The sequence below is a fragment of the Salmo trutta genome, chromosome 5 (assembly GCF_901001165.1).
Source record: "Salmo trutta chromosome 5, fSalTru1.1, whole genome shotgun sequence".
NCBI classification, from domain to species: Eukaryota; Metazoa; Chordata; class Actinopteri; order Salmoniformes; family Salmonidae; genus Salmo; species Salmo trutta.
The window spans coordinates 63,376,637-63,401,742 of NC_042961.1; the positions used below are offsets into that span (position 1 = coordinate 63,376,637).

General features: G+C 42.0%; 1 protein-coding gene and 1 long non-coding RNA gene across 2 annotated transcripts in view; both read left to right on the forward strand.

Annotated features, from left to right (window-relative positions):
- The first annotated feature begins 1,570 nt into the window (after positions 1–1,570).
- On the forward strand, positions 1,571–19,403 carry LOC115194801 (uncharacterized). Its single transcript, XR_003878496.1, has 3 exons — positions 1,571–1,704; positions 18,734–18,775; positions 19,235–19,403. It is a non-coding gene; the product is annotated as an uncharacterized LOC115194801 (long non-coding RNA).
- A 3,522-nt stretch (positions 19,404–22,925) lies between these two features.
- Positions 22,926–25,106, forward strand: part of LOC115194770 (uncharacterized) — a 519,835-nt gene continuing 517,654 nt past the window's right edge. The window contains exon 1 of the mRNA XM_029754698.1: positions 22,926–23,186. Coding sequence (XP_029610558.1) covers positions 23,114–23,186 — 73 coding nt within the window. The 5' untranslated portion in view covers positions 22,926–23,113. The remainder of the gene's footprint in view (positions 23,187–25,106) is intronic.

The window sequence follows — 25,106 nt, forward strand, 5'->3', positions numbered from 1 at the left end:
CACTCCTGCGCAAGACTACACTCAATCATAGGACCTACTGAAGAGATGAGACTTAAAGGTTGAGACCAAGTCTGCGTCTCTCACATGGATAGGCTGAACATTCCATAGAAATGTATTTCTACAGGAGAAAGCCCTGCCTCCAGCTGTTTGCATAGAAATTCTAGGGACAGTAAGGAGGCCTGCATCTTGTGACCGTAGCGTACGTGTAGGTATGTACAGCGGGACCAAATCGGAGAGATAGGTAGGAGCAAGCCCATGTAATGCTTTGTAGGTTAGCAGTAAAACCTTGAAATCAGGCCTTGCCTTAACAGGAAGCCAGTAGAGAGGCTAGCACTGGAGTAATATGATCAAATGTTTTGGTTCTAGTCAGGATTCTAGCAGCCGTGTTTAGCACTAACTGAAGTTTATTTATTGCTTTATCCGGGTAGCCAGAAAGTAGAGCATTGCAGGAGTCTAACCTAGAAGTGACAAAAGCATGGATACATTTTTCTACATCATTTTTGGACAGAAAGTTTCAGATTTTTGCAATGTTACGTAGATGGAAAAAAGCTGTCCTTGAAACAGTCTTGATATGTTTGTCAAAAGAGAGATCAAGGTCCAGAGTAACGCCAAGGTCCTTCACAGTTTTATTTGAGACGACTGTACAACCATCCAGATTAATTGTCAGATTCAACAGAAGATCTCTTTGTTTCTTGGGACCTAGAACAAGCATCTCTGTTTAGTCTGAAAATTTGCCGCCATACACTTCCTTATGTCTGAAACACAGGCTTCCAGGGAGTAGCCTTATTTATTATATCAAAATTACCTAGATTATTGTCTTTAACTTTTTGCTATTAGAAGTAGATTCAGACTGAATATTACTCACTCAGTGTTGTGTTACATGGTATTTACCAGGTTCCGCTGTGTTTCTCCTGCAGGTATTGGTTTGTTAGAAGTTTTTTCTTGATAGTCCTTGGTAGTAATAGTCCATTCAGGTAATCTTTTTCCAAAATCCAGGTTTAGGTACGGAATTTTGATTTGTTTGAAGGTTTTGATGTAGAGTATCTTGTATACCCCCCCAAAAAATCCAAGTTGATCTTCCCTTTCAGATTATTTGGTCCTTCTTTACACTGTTAAGTGGTAACCTGCGTTATAAACTGGGTGGTTCCAGCCCTGAATGCTGATTGGCTGGTAGCCATGGTATATCAGACCGTATACCAAGGGTGTGACAAAACATTTATTTTACTGCTCTAATTATGTTGGTAACCAGTTTATATAGCAATAAGGCACCTCTGGGATTTGTGGTATATGGCCAATTTTCCACGGTTAAGGGCTGTATCCAGGCTGTATACTCCACATTGCATTGTGCTTAAGAGCAGCCCTTAGCCATTGTTTAATGGCCATATAACACACCTCCTCCAGTGTTGTCCATGTCTCTACCCATCACCATTTCCACCATCTCTGGTGTTGTCCATGTCTCTACCAAGGCTGCATGTCTCTACCAAGGCTGTGTAGTCTACTGGTGGGGTTTCCCTACCTATAAATGTGCTCATAATACAGGTTTCATCCTTTCTCCAGGTGCAGGTCCAACTCCCATTCCATCTCCAGCAGTCCCAGTGTTGTCCATGTCTCTACCCAGACTGCTGTGTAGTCTACTGGTGGGGTCTCCCTACCTGCTGGTGACCATCATACTGCTGGTGAAATGCTGCAGGAGCAGTACTCAAGGTGAGATCCTGAGTTTATACAGGGTCACCTCATTCCAACAAAATACATGCCCTCCACTACTATTGGGACCCTTTTTTTGTTGCCCAGTTCCCATAGTCATCCATCACTATGGGAAAGACCTGAGAATACAGTAATGATGACAAAAGGTTGTTGAGCTGCACAAATCAGGAAATGGCTATGAGAAAATAGCTCAACGGTTGAAAATGCCCATTTCCACTATAATAATTAAGAAGTTTAAAGCAACTGGAGATGTCAACAATAAGCCTATGAGGAAGATGTGAGTGAAAAATCTCAGATGGAGAATTGTAGACGTTAGTTGGGTCTTGGGGTCAGAATGTCTCCAAAACACCTACACAACCACAAGTTGTTTAGGAGGGTTGTCACAAAAAAAGCCTTTGCTGTTATCAAACAACAAACTCAACTGCCTACAGTTTGCCAAACATTATTGGAACTTTCTATGGTCAGATGAGACCAAAATAGAGCTTTTTGGAAACAAACACCAGAGGTGGGTTTGGCGTAGACAGAAAATGCAGAAAAGTACCTCATCCCCACTGTGAAGTGTGGTGGTGGATCTTTGATGTTGTGGGGCTGTTTTTCATCCAAAGGCCCTGGACAACTTGTTAGGATACATGGTATCATGGACTCCATCAAATACCAGATATTAAATCAAAACCTGACTGCCTTTGCTAGGAAGCTTAAACTGGGCCGTGGATGGATCTTCCAGCAGGATCTTCCAGCAGCACCTCAAAATCAATACAAAACTAGTTCACTGACCACAGAATCAAGGTTTTGCCATGTTTTTCCATCCCAGTCCCCTGATCTACACGCAAAAGAAAACCTGTGGGAGGAGCTGAAGAGGAGAGACCAGAAGCGTGGACCTCGAAATCTGAAGGATCTGGAGAGATTCTGTATGGAGGAAGGGTCTCAGATCCCTTGCCTTTCCAACCTCATTACGTATTATAGGAGAAGACTTAGAGCTGTTATCTTGCACAAAGTATTGAATGAAGGGGTGCCAATAACTGTGGCACACATATATTTGAGAAAAATATTTGTTTTATGATAAGAATTATTTTTTTCTTTCAATTATTTTACTTGAAATACAGGTTTGAATTTTATGAATAATTTGAATGAAAGACCAAGAGGATAAAAAATAAAGACATTTTTTTTCACAGTTTTGCTCATTTTTACCAAGGGTGCCAATATAAGTGAAGGGCCCTGTAAATCACAAAGATGAAGAGACTTGCTTGGGCCAAGAAACACAAGCAATGGATATTAGATTGGTGGTCTGATGAGTCCAAATTTGAGAGTTTTGGTTACAACCGCCATGTCTTTGTGAGACGCAGAGTAGGTGAACGGATGATCTCCGCATGTATGGTTCCCACCGTGAAGCATGGAGGAGGAGGTGTGATGGTGTGGGGGTGCTTTGCTGGTGACACTGTCTGTGATTTATTTAGAATTCAAGGCACACGTAACCAGCACGGCTACCACAGCATTCTGAAGCGATACGCCATCCCATCTGGTTTGCGCTTAGTGGGACTATCATTTGTTTTTCAACAGGACAATGACCCAAAACACAGCTCCAAGCTGTGTAAGGGCTATTTGACCAAGAAGAGTGGTGGAGTGCTGCATCAGATGACCTGGCCTCCACAATCACCCGACCTCAACCCAGTTGAGATGGTTTGGGATGAGTTGGACCGCAGAGTGAAGGAAAAGCAGCCAACAAGTGTTCAGCATATGTGGAACTCCTTCAAGACTTTTGGAATAGCAATCGTCATGAAGCTCGTTGAGAGAATGCCAAGAGTGTGCAAAGTTGTCATCAAGGCAATTTTTTGTTGAACCTTTATTTGACTTGGCAAGTCTGTTATTAACAAATTATTTTTTACAATGACTACCTACCCCGGCCAAACCCGGATGACGCTGGGCCAATTGTGCGCTGCCCTATGGTACTCCCAATCATGGCCGGATGTGATACAGCCTGGATTTGAACCAGGGACTGTAGTGATGCCTCTAAGATGCAGTGCCTTAGACCGCTGCGCCACTTGGGGCAAAGGGTGGCTACTTTGAAGAATCTAAAATCTAAATTATATTTGATTTGTTTAACACTTTTTGGTTACTAGATGATTCTTGGGACAATTTCACCTCAAACGTTGTAGATTGAAATATTTACTACAGCCTACGTGTTTTCAAGTTTATTTCAAGATTCACATTTGTTTTGTATGTGTTTTAGGACATTTGACATGAAGTTAATCCATATCAGAGCACTAGATGAAGCTGGAAGAAGCTAGATGGAGCTAGATGAAGCTAGATGGAGCTAGATGAAGCTAGATGGAGCTAGATGAAGCTAGATGGAGCTAGATGAAGCTAGATGGAGGTAGATGGAGCTAGATGAAGCTAGACGAAGATAGACGGAGCTAGATGAAGCTAGATGAAGCTAGATGGAGCTAGATGAAGCTAGATGAAGCTAGATGAAGCTAGATGGAGCTAGGTGAAGCTAGATGGAGCTAGATTAAGCTAGATGGAGCTAGATGAAGCTAGATGGAGCTAGGTGAAGCTAGATGAAGCTAGATGAAGCTAGATGGAGCTAGATGACATGAAGTTAATGTCGATATGCGCCGCAGGTGGATTCTGTTGGCGGTACACGTTCTCTGCATCTAGGCGGACATATATCCTCTGCTTGTGTACTCTGTTAGTTATAAGGAGTCCTGGATCGTCGCGGAGAACGATTCCTGTAGGGGGTCCGTTCGTGATTACATCTACTGGGTTGGTTTTGATCAGGGCGCATAGTGTCAGGATCAGCCAAAGGAACTCCATTTTACAGAAACGCATAATCAGAGATGTTGTTGGATTATTTCAGCTATTTGCTTTCGTAAACGAAAGTGTTTTGACAACAATTTTATGCTTTTCTTATTTTGAAACAGTACAGCACAGGACAATATCAATAGTGACAACAGACGTATATCTGGTAGCTTGGAAGAGAATTAAAAGGTTAAGTGCAATGTACTGATCTCATTTTTTACATTTACATTTTAGTCATTTAGCAGACGCTCTTATCCAGAGCGACTTACAGTAGTGAATGCATACATTTCATACAATTTCATACATTTTTTTCTGTGCTGGCCCCCCGTGGGAATCGAACCCACAACCCTGGCGTTGCAAACACCATGCTCTACCAACTGAGCTACAGGGAAGGCTGGAAGGGATCAGCTGAGGATACTTAAGAAATTTCTTAGTACCTCTGACTTTGCTAAGTTGATCTATTCAGTGCTGGCTAGCACCCCTTCTATTCCCATTGGGGGAGTGTACAACTTGATTTGGTTCCGGTGGACCCACTTTAATGTGGCGTTTTGTCGACCTTTGCTGATTTTGATCTGGTAAGCTACAGGTGACAGCTTCACCACAATCTCGTGTGGCCCCGTCCAGTGGGGCAGGAACTTTGTTGCGACGCCCGCGGGTTTGGTGTATATGTAGTACCACACCTTATCCCCGACCTCGAACACCTGGTGTGAGGCTTTTTTGTCGTAATAGGTTGTTGTGTCTTTGGGCCACCATTAAACTGAAGACATGTTTATCAAGATAACTCCCTGTTATTTTTATTACGCGATAAATCTGATTAATCGTTTAACTGTAATTAACTAGGAGATCGGGGCACCAAGGAAAATATTCAGATTACAAAGTTATAATTTTCCTAACATAACTTTCCTTTATTATGTTAAAGTATAGGCCGATTATCTTCTGGTTTAAATGGTGTATTTTACCTCGTCCAGTCTCATCGCAAACATAGTAAATTGTTGTATCTGCACAAATCCAGCCTTTACTAAAAGTCATCCATACATCAATTATCTTAAAATCATTTATTTACTAAACTAAGTAATTCACAGAAAGCATACAAACAGTTGGTTATCGTCACAAAGCATTGGTGGAGTAATGTGCCCTAGTGGGCTAAACAGGCATGGCGGCCTGTTAAACAAACAAGGGGGGTGGGGGCAGCGGAGAAGACACACAGAGTTGATAAATATTAACAATTGATATGCTAATCCTTTGCACATGAACGCTCACTCATTCGGAAACAATTGCAATCAATATATATATTTACGCTCAGTGTGTCGTCGATCTTCGTTGGAAAGGTCGTTCTGTTGGAGAGTTCTCTCTCTCTTTGTTAGAAAGGGTCTTTCAAAGCGACATTCATTAGTGACGTTATAGAATGGATGTTTCGTCGGTCTTCGCGTTTGATGATATCGAGTACTTAGCTGCAGACTAATAATTAATATCAAAGACTTGTTCTTATTCTGTCAGTATCGATAGTCTAAAGTTAACACGTTTGTCTTGGTCGTATTTTTGGTACAACCCAGCGCTAAGGCAGTGCTCTGAGAAACTGACTTCCAAAAATAATGTCTTGTCTTTGTTGGGGTATACCAGGCAGGGTGCCTCGCAAAGCAGGTTTTTCAAGGAAGCCACTGCTTCGTTGTGAGTGACATCCCAAACAAATGGGGTGTCTTTCTGAAGAAGAAGAGTCAACGGTTTTGACAAGTCGGTGTAGTTTTCGATGAATTGACGGGAGTAATTACATACTCCCAAGAAGCTGCGCACCTCGTGAAGGTTTGTAGGTGTTTTGATGTTGCGGACTGCTTGGATTCTGTTAGACTGTGGCAGGATGCCCTCGGCACCCACCAGAAGCCCAACGTAGTTTACCTTGGTCCTGCACCATTGTCCTTTCATGATGGCCAACTTAGCCCCTGCAGTCCCGAGTTGGGTAAGAACGTGGTCCATTTCATTGAGGTGATGTGACCAAGTCTCACTTCTCATGAGAACATCGTCCACGTAGATTATCGTCCCCCTAGAGGCTGCGTCTGGCATTGCCTTGTGCAGGAAGATGTTGAACTCTGAGGGGGAGTTCGCATACCCGAATGGGCAACGATTGAACGTGAAGAGCTTGTTCAAGAAAGAGAAAGCCAACTTGTGTTGGTCGCGAGGGTTGACTGTCATGGACCAGAAACCATTCACCACATCGACGGTGGAGAAGTACTTGACGTTTGCCACCTTTGGCAACTCTTGGTCGAGCTGTGTCATTGGCCAACGAGACAATGGAACCAGTTTGTTGAGTTCTCTATAGTCAACGGTAAGACGCCATTTACCCGTTGGTTTCAGAACGGGCCATACGGGAGCGCTGTACGTACTGTTACATTCCCTGATTATCCGTTTAGCTAATAAGGAATCGATAATCTCTTGTACCGCTGCGTATGCTGCGAGCGGGATTTTGTATTGTCTAACAAACGTAGGAGTTGCTCCGGGTGGCGTAGGAATACGCACCACATGGATACCCGTAACCCCGCAATCCAGCGAGTCTGTCGACCAGATCTCACTGTGTTTGTTAAACAATTCTCTCAACTGATGACGTTCAGTGTCATTGACAAGAGCATCAGCCTCCGAGAGTAGTTGTATTACCTGTGCATGGAAACCAGGATATGGTTCGGCGACATTGTACAGGTCTTCATCGGGTGGTGACGGCATGTCACTTTTGGAAGAGTCATCGGTTGTTACCTCAAGAGTGTACTTCGCATGCAGGAGGAGACGCAATATCATCCTCCGTGACGATGGAGTATATTAACAGAATCGACATCCAGCCTGAACGTTGATGTGTCATCAAGTGGCAAAACGGGCGTGCGATTGCTTTTGACGGACAAGTAAAGAGCGTACCTCCCTCACCATCTAGATCTAGGGAGGATGGAAGAGGCCCAATCACGGGAACAACCAGTTCAAAATCATGGAAAGAGTAATCGATCAATGTTCCTAGCTGAGTGTGCCGAGAAATGGAAATATCCGCTTGAGTCAGATTTTGTACCAGGAGGTAAGTGGATCTAGCGGTTAGTTCCAACAGTGGGTTGCCATTAATAGTTAGCCCCAAGTCGAATAATTGCGGAGAAGGTTGGAAGAACGCAGTGGTGCCTTCCATCCGGTATCTGGGCGCCAGGTTCAGTCTCACAGAAACCTCTGTGGTTCTTGCCAGAATCAACATAGCGGACTCAGTTATCACCTTGCAAGCTTCAGGAATAGTCTGTCCGGATGCCATCCATTCGCACCGGGTCGAAAGACAAGGCATTTTGGTTTGGCTGCGCCAAAGACCAAAGGACTTAGTGTATGGTATCGAGTTTAACACCCAATCTTACCAAAATGTCCGCTCCCACATAGACTGTACATGAGAGGTCTGCGACAACGAGTAGGTAGTGAGATACTTCCTTGGTTCCAATGTGGATCGATAGCGCACACACCCCTATTGCGGTGAGCGTCGTCTGGGGAGTCGTTCCCAGTGGAAATCTAAACGTTTTCGGCACAAGTGGATGGCAGTTAGCCGTTTTTGAAATTTCGTTGAACTGATTTTTCTGACCAGGTTGCCAGCCTGGTATCCTCAGCCATAGTGCCGTTTAGGCACACGCCCCCTATCAGAGGGGGGCGGTAAGTGTCGGCTGGTGAATCACCTCATGTCAAGCCGCACAGGAAAACCTCATGTTCGGTTAAGTTCCGAGTTAAACTCACCTTGTCATTTGTCACCAATGGCGGACTCATGACCAAGTTCACCGGGTTTGTGTCAGATGCTGACATCGAACCCACATCATTGCACAATGTATGGCAAGTAGACTTGGAAGAATTTGGTGAAGTCAAAAGAGTTGGCACAGGTATTTGTGACCAGATTTGGTTGGTTTCCAATCCATTAGTGGTACCAAACGGTCAATTAAATCTATTCCAATAGTAATATAATAATAATAATAATACGTTCAATGTCGGTGGCGAAGTAGCTTGGGTGAAACTTCGTGTCGCAACGTTCCGTTTTCAACCAACGTTTTGTTGGGTCCACTGCCTCTTTTAGTTCATCCAGCAAGGTTTCGGATATGAGGGAAATTGTCGAACCCGAATCTATCAGAGCGTGACAGGTCAGCGTGTTCTAAGGTATGGCCTGTTCAAGTTGGTTTTTCTCATCATATCCCCAACAAAATGGAGTGGGTTGTGAGTTCCCGAGCGGTTTGTAATCTGTGTCGATTTTCAAGACAGATAAATCACCTACGTGACCCAGTGGGTCCTCTATCGGAATGGGAGATGAATCATCTGTTGCAAAGCTGCTTATCTTGTGCATCTCCACATCCGTATCCAAGTCTGTAGACAAAACCTGTGGGCGTGTGTCTAGAATGAGCGGTTCCTGGACAGGGATTGGAGTGGGGGCGGGGCGGGGGTAATGGAAATGTTAACGTCCTCTCGAATTGCATGAGTTTCGGAGGACTTGGTTTCCAACAATTTTACGCCTAGTCATGCTGACTTATGCTTGTCCTCTTTCTCAAATTTCTTATGATGCAGTACATTTCTTATCAGAGCTTCTATATCGTTTCGTTTAGATCATTTGTTGAACATTTTTTTTGCCCTTGTTGCGCTTGTTACCCTTGTGTCCTGACCCTTAGAGGGTTAGGCGCAGGGACATATCGGCCAGGTTGATCTCTACGGGACCTGTTAGATTGGGGATGTTCATCATAGCTATTGTTACTGCGGTGGTTGTCTTTGATCATCATCTTTTACGGCACCTGTCCCTGATGCTGCACCTTCTAATTGAAGTGATGGTTCCCGTCTAAGCTCGAAAATTGAGGTGTCCGGGCTCTTAGCTTGCTTTTAATGCATCAAAAGCGGTGCTTGCAAGCTCTCCGAGCGTCGAGATTGGCAACCCAACGTAGGCAGTAGGGCCCAAGTAGTTGATGAAGTTGGGATACATGTTTGACAAACAGTTGTTTGAAACAGTCCTGTTTCAGTGAGCATGCCAAAGTAAGCTGAATGAAGAAAGAGAGAGAGAGAGACACAAGGCCGAGTATAGCCCACAAAGATCTCCACCATGGCACATCCCAAGGGGAAGCCAACCCGGACAGGAAGACCACGTCCGTGACTCAAGTGACGCACCCCTCCTAGGGACGGCACGGAAGAACACCAGTAAGCCAGTGACTCAGCCCCTGTAATAGGGTTAGAGGCAGAGAATCCCAGTGGAGAGAGGGGAACCAGCCAGGCAGAGACAGCAGGGGCGGTTCGTTGCTCCAGTGCCTTTCCGTTCACCCTCACACTCCTGGGCCAGACTACACTCAATCATAGGACCTACTGAAGACATGAGTCTTCAATAAAAACTTAAAGGTTGAGACCGAGTCTGTGTATCTCACATGGATAGGCAGACCATTCCATAAAAAATGGGGCTGTATAGGAGTAAGCCCTGCCTCCAGCTGTTTGCTTACAAATTCTAGGGACAGTAAGGAGGCCTGCATCTTGTGACCATAGCGTACGTGTAGGTATGTACGGCAGGACCAAATCGGAAAAGATAGGTTGGAGCAAGCCCATGTAATGCTTTGTAGGTTAGCAGTAAAACATTGAATTCAGCCCTAGCCTTAACAGTAAGCCAGTAGAGAGGCTAGCACTGGAGTAATATGATAAAGAATTTTGGTTCTAGTCAAGATTCTAGCAGCCGTGTTTAGCACTAACTGAAGTTTATTTATTGCTTTATCAGGGTAGCCAGAAAGTAAAGCATTACAGTAGTCTCATCTAGAAGTGACAAAAGCACAGATTCATTTTTCTGCATAATTTTTGGACAGAAAGTTTCAGATTTTGCAATGTTATGTAGATGGAAAAAAGCTGTCTTTGAAACAGTCTAGATATGTTTGTCAAAAGAGAGATCAGGGTCCAGAGTAACGCCAAGGTCCTTCACAGTTTTATTTGAGACGACTGTACAACCATCAAGATTAATTGTCAGAATCAACAGAAGATCTCTTTGTTTCTTGGGACCTAGAACAAGCATCTCTGTTTTGTCCGAGTTTAAAAGTAGAACATTTTCAGCCATCCACTTCCTTATGTCTGAAACACAGGCTTCCAGCGAGGGCAATTTTGGGGCTTCACCATGTTTCATCGAAATGTACAGCTGTGTGTCATCCGCATAGCAGTGAAAGTTATCATTATGTTTCTGAATGACATCACCAAGAGGTAAAATATATAGTAAAAACAATAGTGGTCCTAAAACGGAACCTTGAGGAACACCGAAATTTACAGTTGATTTGTCAAAGGACAAACCATTCACAGAGACAAACTGATATCTCTCTGACAGATAAGATCTAAAACAGGCCAGAACTTGTCCGTGTAGACCAATTTGGGTTTCCAATCTCTCCAAAAGAATGTGGTGATCTATGGTATCAAAAGCAGTACTAAGGTCTAGGAGCACAAGGACAGATGCAGAGCCCCGGTCTGACGCCATTAACTTCTTACATCTACACGTTCCGCTAGCGGAACGTCTGCTCCAATATCCAATTATGGGCGGGGCGCGAAATTCAAACTCCTCTAAATTCGAAAACTTCCATTTTTCAAACATATGACTATTTTACAGCTATTTAAAGACAAGACTCTCCTTTATCTAACCAAACTGTCCGATTTCAAAAAGGCTTTACAGGGAAAGCAAAACATTAGAATATGTCAGCAGAGTACCCAGCCAGAAATATTCAGACACCCATTTTTCAAGCTAGCATATCATGTCACATAAACCCAAACCATAGCTAAATGCAGCACTAACCTTTGATGATCTTCATCAGATGACACACCTAGGACATTATGTTATACAATACATGCATGTCTGTTCAATCAAGTTCATATTTATATCAAAAACCAGCTTGTTACATTAGCATGTGACGTTCAGAACTAGCATTCCCACCGAACACTTCCGGTGATTTTACTAAATTACTCACGATAAACGTTCACAAAAAGCATAACAATTATTTTAAGAATTATAGATACAGACCTCCTCTATGCACTCGATATGTCCGATTTTAAAATAGCTTTTCGGATGAAGCACATTTTGCAATAATCTAAGTACATAGCCCGGCATTACAGGGCTAGCTATTTAGACACCCTGCAAGTTTAGCCTTCACCAAAATCACATTTCCTATAAGAAAAATGTTCTTACCTTGCTTGTTCTTCATCAGAATACACTGCCAGGACTTCTACTTCAATAACAAATGTAGGTTTGGTCCCAAATAATCCATCGTTATGTTCCATCAAGACGTTTTGTTCGTGCGTTCTAGACACTATCCCAACGCTAAATCTCGGCCACGAGCTTGACGCAAAATATGACAAAAAATGTCTAAATATTCCATTACCGTACTTCGAAGCATGTCAACCGCTGTTTAAAACCAATTTTTATGCAATTTATCTCGTAGAGAAGCGATAATATTCCGACCGGGAATCTGCCTGTCTGTAAACTGAGGAAAAAACTGAAAGCCGGGGGCGGGGCGTGTCACGCGCCTAAGGCTTAGTCCATTTAGTGACCACTCAGCTCTTGCCTTCCTGTGCTTCAGCCAGGGCTTTGAATTACGTCATTCCTGTTTTTCGCGGGCCCTGAGACTCCATTGTTGACGTGCTAAGTGTCACGTAAGAGCAGAGATCATTTGTAAACGATAGAGATAATCAAGAAGGGCAAGAAATGTTCAGACAGGGTACTTCCTGAACAGAAGCATCTCAGGTTTTTGCCTGCCATAGGAGTTCTGTTATACTCACAGACACCATTCAAACAGTTTCAGAAACTTTGGAGTGTTTTCTCTCCAAAGCTAATAATTATATGCATATTCCAGTTTCTGGGCAGGACTAATAATCAGATTAAATCGGGTACGTTTTTTATCCAGCCGTGAAAATACTGCCCCCTAGATGTAACAGGTTAAAATGTAATTTACCACCTTCACAAGTGCAGTCTCAGTGCTATGATGGGGTCTAAAACCAGACTGAAGCGTTTCGTATACATTGTTTGCCTTCAGGAACGCAGTGCGTTGCTACGCAACAGCTTTTTCCAAAAAAATTTGAGAGGAATGGAAGATTCAATATAGGCCGATAGTTTTTTATATTTTCTGTGTCAAGGTTTGGCTTTTTTCAGGAGAGGCTTTATTACTGCCACTTTTAGTGAGTTTGGTACACATCCGGTGGATAGAGAGCCGTGTATTATGTTCAACATAGGAGGGCCAAGCACAGGAAGCAGCTCTTTCAGTAGTTTAGTTGGGATAGGGTCCAGTATGCAGCTTGAAGGTTTAGAGGCCATGATTATTTTCATCATTGTGTCAAGAGATATAGTACTAAAACACTTGAGTGTCTCCATTGATCCTAGGTCCTGGCAGAGTTGTGCAGACTCAGGACAACTGAGCTTTGGAGGAATACGCAGATTTAAGGAGGAGTCCGTAATTTGCTTTCTAATGATCATGATCTTTTTCCTCGAAGAAGTTCATGAATTTATCACTGCTGAAGTGAAAGCCATCCTCTCTTGGGGAATGCTGTTTTTTAGTTAGCTTTGCGACAGTATCAAAAATAAATTGTGGATTGTTCTTATTTTCCTCAATTAAGTTGGAAAAATAGGATGATCGAGCAGCAGTGAGGGCTTTTCGATACTGCACGGTACTGTCTTTCCAAGCTAGTCGGAAGACTTCCAGTTTGGTGTGGCGCCATTTCCGTTCCAATTTTTTGTAAGCTTCCTTCAGAGCTCAGGTATTTTTTGTATACCAGGGAGATAGTTTCTTATTACAAATGTTTTTTGTTTTTAGGGGTGCGACTGCATCTAGAGTATTGCGCAAGGTTTCATTGAGTTCCTCAGTTAGGTGGTTAACCTCTCTAGGGGGTGTGGTACGCTAGCGTCCCACCTGGCCAACATCCAGTGAAATTGCAGAGTGCCAAATTCAAAAACAGAAATACTTATTACAAAAGTGTTATACATTGGTTTAAAGATAAACTTCTTGTTAATCCAACCACTGTGTCAGATTTCAAAAGGCTTTACGGCGAAAGCATACCACGCGATTATCTGAGAACAGCGCCCAGCAGACAAATCATTACATACAGTAACAAGCCAAGTAGAGGAGTAACACAAGTCAGAAATAGTGATAAAATTAATCACTTACCTTTGATGATCTTCATATGTTTGCACTCACAAGACTCCCATTTACGCAATAAATGTTCGTTTTGTTCGATAAAGTCCTTCTTCATATCCAAAAACCTCAGTTTTGTTGGTGCGTTTTGTTCAGCAATCCATTGGAACAAAGCGCGGTCACACAAGACAGACAAAAAAATCAAAAAAGTACCATAAAAGTTCATAGAAACATGTCAAACGATGTTTAAAATCAATCCTCAGGTTGTTTTTGTCATAAATAATCAATAATATTTCAACCGGACAAAAGCATCGTCAATAGAAAAAGAGAAACAAGAAAGGCACGCTCCCGATCACGCGCTGGACTCATGTCTGGAAATGTCCACTGTCCTCTCATTGAAAGTGCTGTATCTCCCTCATTTTTCAGAGTAAAAGCCTGAAACAATGCCTACAGACTGGCCACATGTAGAGGAAGCCATAGAGATCGTGAACTGGGTCCTAAGTCTTTGTATGGTGGATAGGCTTTCAATGGAATGACAGACATTTCAAAATAAATGCACTTCCTGGATGGATTTTCCTCTGGTTTTCGCCTGCCATATCAGTTCTGTTATACTCACAGACATTATTTTTAACAGTTTTGGAAACTTTAGAGTGTTTTCTATCAAAATCTACTAATTATATGCATATCCTAGCTTCTGGGCCTGAGTAGCAGGCAGTTTAATTTGGGCACGCTTTTCATCCAAAATTCCGAATGCTGCCCCCTACCCTAGTGAAGTTAACTGATTTTTCTACTCTGACGTCCTTGGGTAGGCGAAGGGAGTCTGGAAGAGCATCTAGGAATCTTTGGGTTGTCTGAGTATTTACAGCACGACTTTTGACGATCCTTGGTTGGGGTTTGAGCAGATTATTTGTTGTGATTACCAACATTAAATGGTGGTCCGATAGTCCAGGATTATTTTCCACCCAACGTGCAATGTATAAACATCAAGCATATACTAGGAAAACTCTTAAAGTTACAATGTTTTCGTAATAACATCATCCTTTAAGCTGATACATTTTCATGTCCCAATTCGCTTTCAATAGCTGATCAAGGTCTCTTGTCACTACAATGTGAAGGCTTGTGAACTTGTCCATCACTGTTCTAAATGGGGCAGAAATTGCATATCCACAGGCGGTGATATCGGCATCAATTCGCTTTTTTGCCAGTTTATCTTGTAGCCAGAGAAGGAGCCGAATGTATTTATCAAGTTAAGTAAGGGAGGAATAGAAGTTTTAGGCTTGGATAAAAACAAAAGAACATCATCTGCATATAGGGACATTTTGTGCTGCGTGTCTTTTATTTTAATTAACTTCTATGGGCAACGTGGGACGCCACCGTCCCACCCGCGGTACCCACTATCAACAGCCAGTGAAATATCAGAGCGCCAAATTTGAAACAACAAAATGTCATAATTCAAATTTCTCAAACATACAACTATTTTACACCATTTTATAGATAAACATCTCCTTAATCCAACCACGTTGTCCGATTTCAAAAAGGCTTTACAGCGAAAGCATAAAGTTAGATTATGTTAGGACAGTACATAGACAAAACATTACACACAGCCATTTTCAATGCAAGAACAGGCGTCACCAAAAGCAGAAAACCAGCTAAAATTATGCCTTTGACAATCTATACCAGATGACACTCCTAGGACATGATACATTATGTTGAAAAGGCGTCTCAAATTGTAGTATATATGTCGGCCCGGCATTAAACCTGTCTGGTCAGGGTGTATGATGTCAGAAATATATTTTTCAATCGGTTTGCCAATATCTTTGTCAACACCTTATTTTCTATGGTGAGTAACGACACAGGGCGATAAGACGACATCTCCATGGAATCTGTATCTTTTTTCAAGATCAGTGCTATTGTAGCCTCATACAGTGTTTGCGGGAGTTTGGCATTTTCTTTGGATTGTTTAAACATTCGCAACATAAGTGGAGCTAGACTTGCGCTGTACTTCTTATAGAATTCTATGACATATCCAATGGACCCAGGGGCCTTGCTGTTTGGAAATTCTGCCATCACTGTCTTAATTTCCTCTAAAGTTATCCCAGCATCGAGTGCAGCAGCTGCCCCCCTGTCTAGTTTAGGAAGTTCACATTCAGTGAGAAAGCGTTCCATAGTTTGTGGATCAGTAGCATCGCATTTTGGTTGAGTAAAACTGCACAAAGCATTTATTAATATCCTGCGGATCTGTTACGATTTTACCCTTCTTGTCTTTTATCTAGATGCCTGTACATCCCTTATCTGTCTTGCTAATAATTTATGTGGTTTGTCACCCAGTTCAAAATAACTTTGTTGCGTTCTAGCAAGTAAAGAGCCCACCCGTTTCGAAAGGATATATTTCATATTTCAACTTTGTGATCTTCTCAAGGACTGTATTCGAGGAATTCGTCCGAAAAACGTTCTCCTGTTCCCCTAACTCTCTTTCAATTTCTCTCAGCCTAGTATTGGCTCGTTTCTTCCTCTCCGATGTATAATAAATAATGTAACCTCTAATCACAGCCTTTAGAGATTCCCAAAGGCTGGAGTCGTCAACATCACCCGTGCCGTTATCTCAGAGGAAAAAGGCAATCTGCTCCTTCACATACTGACAAAAAACCTCAGCTTTCAACAGGTATGCGTCTAAGCACCACGGTCGCCGACCTGTCGACATATTGTCGAGTTTCAGCACCATGGACAGAGGAGAGTGGTCCGTGATTAGAATAGGGTGATAGGTAAATCAAATCAAATCAAATGTTATTTGTCACATACACATGGTTAGCAGGTGTTAGTGCAAGTGTAGCGAAATGCTTGTGCTTCTAGTTCCGACCATGCAGTAATATCTAACAACTAATATAACCTAACAATTCACAACAACTACTTTATACACACAAGTGTAAAGGAATGAATACAAATATGTACATGAAAATATATAAATGAGTGATGGCCGAACGGCATAGGCAAGATGCAGTAGATGGTATAGAGTACAGTATATACATATGAGATGAGTAATGTAGGGTATGTAAACATTATATAAAGTGGCATTGTTTAAAGTGGCTAGTGATACATTACATCAAGATAGCAAGATGCAGTAGATGGTATAGAGTACAGTATATACAGTATATACATATGAGACGAGTAATGTAGGGTAATAGAATGGCTAGTGATAAATTGATTACAATTTATCACTAGCCATTTTCCATTATTAAAGTGGCTAGAGATGAGTCAGTATGTTGGTAACAGCCACTCAGTGTTAGTGATTGCTGTTTAACAGTCCAATGGCCTTGAGATAGAAGCTGTTTTTCAGTCTCTCGGTTCCAGCTTTGATGCACCTGTTCTGACCTCGTCTTCTGGATGATAGCGGGGTGAACAGGCAGGAGCTCGGGTGGTTGTTGTCCTTGATGATCTTTTTGGCCTTCCTGTGACATCGGGTGGTGTGGGTGTCCTGGAGGGCAGGTAGTTTGCACCCGGTGATGCGTTGTGCAGACCTCACTACCCTCTGGAGAGCCTTCCGGTTAACCGACGCAGCTGCTGAAATTAGTTTGGAGTCCAACAAAAAATAGTGAATTCTGGAATATGATTTATGAACTGATGAAAAGACAGAATAATCCCTCTGTTGGGTGTGTCAGTCTCCAAATATCAACCATGTTAAAGTTTGTCATCAATGTATTTAGACAGACACTGGCATTTGATTGTTGAAGTGACCTTAATAGCTGTTAACACACAAACCTTAGGGTGTCTAGACATACAGCTTGAGCTCCGCATATAAACTAATATTAAATAACACTTAACTCTCACGTTAGGGGGTGAGTGGCGCTAAAACATGATAAGTTAAACAATGCTATATAAGCCATAACATCTCACCCATCATATAAGTCCCAATTTCTGATCTTCTGATCGAAAAGACATAGGCAGGAAATTCAAACACATTCCTGGCCTGTATTTGGCCATTTAGCCGGTTGACACAGCCGTTCTGTATCCTCAGCCAGGGAATTTGCTTGACAAGAACAGATCGGCCTCTTTTGGGTTGTCAAACGTACGTGTTGACTGTCACCTTAAACCGGGCTTGGGAAGAGGAATCCATATCGGATGTTGGCCGCCCTGAATTTGTTGCATAACTCGCCATACTCTTTCCGTTGGTTCCTCACCTCCAAAGTAAGATCTGGGTAGAAAGACACCCTGGCTCTGTTGTAGATAAGGGGGAACCTTTGACTAGCCAGCTTGAGGATGAGATCCCTGGTCTGGGGATAGTGCAGCCGTACAATGAATGGCCTTGGTGGCGCGCCCTTGGCCGGCTTCGTTGCCTGATCTGTGTGCACGGTCCATCAGGATGGCCGTTTTGAAGGGTTCACTCCCCAGCAATGCTAGTATGCTCCGAGACAAATCCAATGGGTTTCCCTTTCTCAGTGTCCTCCTGGATGACAAATATTCAGATGTTCTGGCGTCTTGAATGCGACTCGAGCATTTCCAATCGGGCTTTCAGGGTTTTGTTGTCACTTTTTTAACGTTGTGCACTGTTTCTCTACGTCCTGTAGCCTGGCCTCGTGATCGACTGTCATCTGCTCAACCTCATGCCCTCAGTTGCCTTCACGGTTTCAGTCAAAGTCCCAATACTCTTTGAGATATCAGCCAACCTTGTGTCCACCTTCTTGCTTAGCGAGTTTATGGCAGCCAGTATGTCACGTTGAGTAGGATCTGTGGGGAACTTTTGAGAGCTAACATCTTGTGGTTCAGCCGAAATTGGTTCGTTGTCAATCAAATTATCTTGTTTAGCACCCCCTTTTTTGGTGCCTTTTCCCTTTGTCATATTGCCAGACAATGTTTGAAGTTATAGGTTGTGAGAGATACGCAAAAAGTAATGCAAAATAAGTAACACAAAAAAAAGGAGCACATAAAACTTCAGCCATCCCCTCCGGCGCCATTCTACTATTGATAACTAGCTCTGACTGAGTCACGTTTTAAAGTGTTGATAATTGTATCTCTGACTGAACCATGTTGTAAAGTGTTGATAACTGTAGCTCTGATTGAACCATGTTGTAAAGTATTGATAACTGTATCTCTGATTGAACCATGTTGTAAAGTGTTGATAACTGTCTGTTTAGGGGAAACCAGGGTACCCAGGAAGACCCACCAAGACCAATTAGGTGAGTTTCCACCTTACAACACAACAGCTGCAGGGGCACAATATGGTATTCTGAACACAGTGTGTACTATATTATGTTACCTCTTAGTAGTAGTAGAAAGTAGGATGGATTAGAGTCAACTACCACAATATGGTATTCTGAACACAGTGTGTACTATATTATGTTACCTCTTAGTAACTGATATGAATTCATGAATTTAGGAGTAAATAGTCTGGTTATTGATGAGGAGTAAATAGCCCTGGTATTGAGATAGGAGAGCTGGACATAAGCAAGATTCTAAGTAGCAGATATGATTTCAATTTCTAAGTGGCACAGTATTGATGAGGGGTAAATAGCCCACTGGTACTATAGCACAGTATTGACTAGTAAATCATCTGATATGATTTACATTTCTAAGTGGTTCTGTATTGGATAAGTAAATACATGGCCACACTGATGAACTACTTCTGTGTTGAACAGGTGATCATGTTGAAGAAGAGTGAGGCTGAGATCACCTGATCACCATAACAACCATCAGAATGGAACTCATGGAATTCTACTATAGAACTGTGAGTCACAATGCTGTATGTTGTTACATTGTAGCTCCACCTGCTGGAACAATAGTGGCATTTGATCAAATGTGATCTATTAACTGCTACAGTCATGGCAAAAAGTTTTCAGAATGACACAAATATTCATTTCCACAAAGTTTGCTGCTTCAGTGTCTTTAGATATTTTTGTCAGATGTTACTATGGAATACTGAAGTATAATTACAAGCAATTCATAAGTGTCATAGGCTTTTATTGACAATTACAATAAGTTGATGCAAAGAGTCAATATTTGCTGTGTTGACCCTTCTTTTTCAAGACCTCTGCAATTTGCCCAGGCATGCTGTCAATTAACTTCTGGGCCACATCCTGACTGATGGCAGCCCATTCTTGCATAATCAATGCTTGGAGTTTGTCAGAATTTGTGGGGTTTTGTTTGTCCACCCACCTCTTGAGGATTGACCACAAGTTCTCAATGGGATTAAGGTCTGGGGAGTTTCCTGGCCATGGACCCAAAATATTGATGTTTTGTTCCCAAAGCCACTTAGTTATCACTTTTGCCTTATGGCACGGTGATCCATCATGCTGGAAAAGGCATTGTTTGTCACCAAACTGTTCCTGGATGGTTGGGAGAAGTTGCTCTCGGAGGATGTGTTGGTACCATTCTTAATTCATGGCTGTGTTCTTAGGCAAAATTCTGAGTGAGCCCACTCCCTTGGCTGAAAAGGAACCCCACACATGAATGGTCTCAAGATGCTTTACTGTTGGCATGACACAGGACTGATGGTAGCGCTCACCTTGTCTTCTCTGGACAAGCTTTTTTCCGGATGCCCCAATCAATCGGAAAGGGGATTCTTTGCTGCCCTTCTTGACACCAGGCCATCTTCCAAAAGTCTTCGACTCACTGTGCGTGCAGATGCACTCACACCTGCCTGCTGCCATTCCTGAGCAAGCTCTGTACTGGTGGTGCCCCAATCCAGCAGCAGAATCAACTTTAGGAGACAGACCTGGCGTTTGCTGGACTTTCTTGGGTGCCCTGAAGCCTTCTTCACAACAATTGAACCGCTCTCCTTGAAGTTCTTGATGATCCGATAAATGGTTGATTTAGGTGCAATCTTACTGGCAGCAATATCCTTGCCTGTGAAGCCCTTTTTGTGCAAAGTAATGATGACGGCACGTGATTCCTTGTAGGTAACCATGGTTGACAGAGGAAGAACAATGATTCCAAGCACCACCCTCCTTTTGAAGCTTCCAGTCTGTTATTCAAACTCAATCAGCATGACAGAGTGATCTCCAGCCTTGTCCTTGTCAACACTCACACCTGTGTTAACGAGAGAATCACTGACATGATGTCAGCTGGTCCTTTTGTGGCAGGGTTGAAATGCAGTGGAAATGTTTTTTGGGGATTCAGTTCATTTGCATGGCAAAGAGGGACTTAGCAATTAATTGCAATTCATCTCATCACTCTTCATAACATTCTGGAGTATATGCAAATTGCCATCATACAAACTGAGGCAGCAAACTTTGTGAAAATTAATATTTGTGTCATTCTCAAAACTTTTGGCCACGACTGTACATGTATTATTCTGATTGGAATGTGTTTTAATATAATGTGTGTTGTATTATTCATTCAGCAGCTGTCCTTTGACATCAGTCATATACTGGTCATATACTGTATAGCATTATGGTTGATACATTGTAAATGCCTTCACTTTTCATGTCTATACAGATTAACTGATAGGTGTTGTGGTTCAGGCATTATTGTTACAGGTTCAGTATAATGTTATACCGTTACATGTTACAGAGATAGAAAACATACAGGAGAGGAGAATTCAATTATTATAATTATTTACTTTATTTTCCCATTTTGTTCTCTATAGTAGTTCATCATTATTTTATTTAAACATGAAACTAATGTAGTCCTTTTGTTTTATTGTGGTTGTTTTGTGCAAAACCATTATTTTTCAATGAATCATCCTGGTAAGATATTGCTTTTGTCTTTGTAGCATATATAATAAAATCAATGATTTTCCTCAATCATGTAGCCTGTTTTTAATCTGTTCTGAATGACATCACAAACACTTTTTTTTTTAAATTTCACTCACTTCCCTTTATGTATCTTCTAAATGCTCCATTCCAGGTTTCCCCTACAGCCCCCAGGGCCTTGAGTATCTTCTAAATGCTCCATTCCAGGTTCCCCTACAGCCCCCAGGGCCTTGAGTATCTTCTAAATACTCCATTCCAGGTTTCCCCTACAGCCCCCAGGGCCTTGAGTATCTTCTAAATGCTCCATTCCAGGTTCCCCCTACAGCCCCCAGGGCCTTGAGTATCTTCTAAATGCTCCATTCCAGGTTTCCCCTACAGCCCCCAGGTCCTTGAGTATCTTCTAAATACTCCATTCCAGGTTTCCCCTACAGCCCCCAGGGCCTTGAGTATCTTCTAAATACTCCATTCCAGGTTTCCCCTACAGCCCCCAGGGCCTTGAGTATCTTCTAAATGCTCCATTCCAGGTTTCCCCTACAGCCCCCAGGGCCTTGAGTATCTTCTAAAGGCTCCATTCCAGGTTTCCCCTACAGCCCCCAGGGCCTTGAGTATCTTCTAAATACTCCATTCCAGGTTCCCCCTACAGCCCCCAGGGCCTTCTAAATGCATGCCCAGGCGTTGTAGGGAGGTCATACAGGCCACACATGTGGAGGCCACACACACTAGTGAGCCTCATTTTGACTTGTTTTAAGGAAATTACATCAAAGTTGGATCAGCCTGTAGTGTGGTTTTCCACTTTAATTTTGAGTGTGACTCCAAATCCAGACCTCCATGGGTTGATAAATTGGATTTCCATTGATTATTTTTGTGTGATTTTGTTGTCAGCACATTCAACTATGTAAAGAAACAAGTATTTAATGAGATTATTTCATTCATTCAGATCTAGGATGTGTTGTTTTAGTGTTCCCTTTATTTTTTTGAGCAGTGTATTTTGATTTGTTTAACACTTCTTTGGTTACTAGATGATTCCATATGTGTTATTTCATAGTTTTGATGTCTTCACTATTATTCTAAAATGTAGAAAATAGTCAAAATAAAGAAAAACCCTTGAATGAGTAGTTTTGTCCAAACCTTTGACTGGTACTGTGTATATATAGTGTATCTCTAATAGTGAATTATTCCTGAATCATTAAATAAGTATATTGCAGCAACAAGGTGATAACTCTACCTTCCTCTCTGATTAAATTACTGTAATTTCTGCCATACTGCTCACACCTGTCAAGCTAGTCAACAACTGACAGTGAAAGTCACATTCATGTTATATGATCAATGTTCTTGGGTCATTTCACATCACCAGTTGTAAGTTAAAATATTTACTACAGCCTAGTTGTTGTCACATTTATTTCATGATTTACATTTGTGCTCGTATGTTTTTTAGGTTATTTGACATGAAGTTAAGGTCCATATCAGAACACTAGATGGAACTAGATATCGCGAGATGACATGAAGTTAATGTCCATATCAGAACACTAGATGGAGCTAGATATCGCGAGATGACAAGAAGTTAATGTCCATTTCAGAACACTAGATGAAGCTAGATATCGCGAGATGAAATGCAACTAGAAGTGCTGTTAGTGAAAGTGAAAGTAAAGTGTGAAACGCCACCGCCCTTTTCCCCCGTTATTTCTGGAACAGACGTCGTGTTACATTCTGTTCGTTGACAAATTAGCCTTTCGACTGTTTTGGTTTATTTTTCTAAACTCCTAATAGTTTTATTCACCAGTTACAAACAGCTTTACCTTGGAGTCAGACTTGTTTTGTAGTGAAATGAAGACCTTTCCGACCTCGGCGGTCTGGTGTTTAGGGATTCTGTTCATCAGTGTTTCATTGATAACGACAGGTAGGACACAACATTATTCCTTCATTATTTATCCTGTAGGCTATTTTATTATCTGAACATAATATTACCAAGAAAGAAACGGGGAGAATTCAAGTGCAGGAAATGTAGATGTCTTGTCGTCGCTGTGTTGTCTGATCAGACAGGACAGTTTGGGGTGTGGTGGAGCTGTAGGGTGTCTGATCAGACAGGACAGTTTGGGGTGTGGTGGTGCTGTAGGGTGTCTGATCAGACAGGACAGTTTGGGGTGTGGTGGTGCTGTAGGGTGTCTGATCAGACAGGACAGTTTGGGGTGTGGTGGTGCTGTAGGGTGTCTGGTAGACAAACACTATTTACACAATACTAACATACGGCAGTGACTGTTTCATAGCAGGTTAGGAGAATTTTTTAATTATTAGTTTAATTATTTTAAGGAAAAGTGTTAATGAAAATGCTCTCCTAAATTGTTACGAAAATCGAAGTGGTGCAAAAAGTAGAGAACGGCGAAAATTGTCTAAAGGAAGTGTCGCCATGTTTATGACTAGAAAGAGAAGTTTTACCATCTGAGTTGAAGAAATACTAATAATTCAGATCGTAAAACGTCTTCTCTTTAGTCATAAATATGGGTGAAGCCAAGGAAGAGTAGACTCACCAGGTCTAAATAATTAGGGTTTGGTTTGGGAACATGAGTTATGTTACGGTTAAGTATACTTTAGTGAGTGTTTAGAGGTAATGACTATAGAGATAGAGGACTCATCTTTATATCTGTGACATTATATCGTCTGGTCAACTGTAAAACATACAGAATGCTGCAGGGTACTGACCAAGACCAGACAGAGAACACATTATACCGGTTTTAAGGTCTCTGTACTGGCTGCCTGTGAGTTTTATAATTAAATAAAAGTTATGTACCCAGGTAGCACAAACGTCTGACTCACATCTGGTGTGAAAATCCCCCCCCCTTTGCGTGAACTCAATTCTTCATTGCTGAGACTTGGACTGGATCCGTCTGTCAGACCCTGGCCAGCAGTTTTAGATCTGGCATGCTGGTGTTGTGATGAAAATCCCCCTCACGTGAACACACTCAATTCTTCATTGCTGAGACTTGCTAGTTGAGATTTCTGCTCTTCTCTCCGTTGTCAGTTTAGCACATTTCACTGATCTTAGTAGCCTCTATGTTAACAAGCCTCTATGTTAACAAGCCTCTATGTTAACAAGCCTCTATGTTAACAAGCCTCTATGTTAACAAGCCTCTATGTTAACAAGCCTCTATGTTAACAAGCCTCTATGTTAACAAGCCTCTATGTTAACAAGCCTCTATGTTAACAAGCCTCTATGTTAACAAGCCTCTATGTTAACAAGCCTCTATGTTAACAAGCCTCTATGTTAACAAGCCTCTATGTTAACAAGCCTCTATGTTTAACGTGATGTGAAGTTTGTTCTATAGAAAGTATTTGACCCCCCTTCTAATTTCCTTAATTCTGTAGTTTAGAGTCAAATACTTTCTATAGAACAAACTTCACTTCAGGATAATAATAATATTAATGTATGTGTGTTATATTAAACATAGAGGAGGGAGTCAAATGTAGGCAAGAAATAAACATTTCAGAACAACTACTAGTCCAATAAGACATGGAAGAGATGACTAATTTTGGCGAGATTTATTTGTTGACTAATACACTTGAAACAAACTGAAAACCGAAAAACATTACAAGTCCCAGATCTTTTGGGGTGTATCCAGCGTAGCCTAGTGGTTAGAGCGTTGGCTAGTAACCGAAAGGTTGCAAGTTTGAATCCCTGAGCTGACAAGGTAAAAATCTGTCATTCTGCCCCTGAACAAGGCAGTTAACCCACTGTTCCCTGGTAGGCCGTCATTGTAAATAAGAATTTGTTCTTGACTGACTTGCCTAGTCAAATAAAGGTAAAATAGCTTTCTGCTACTGA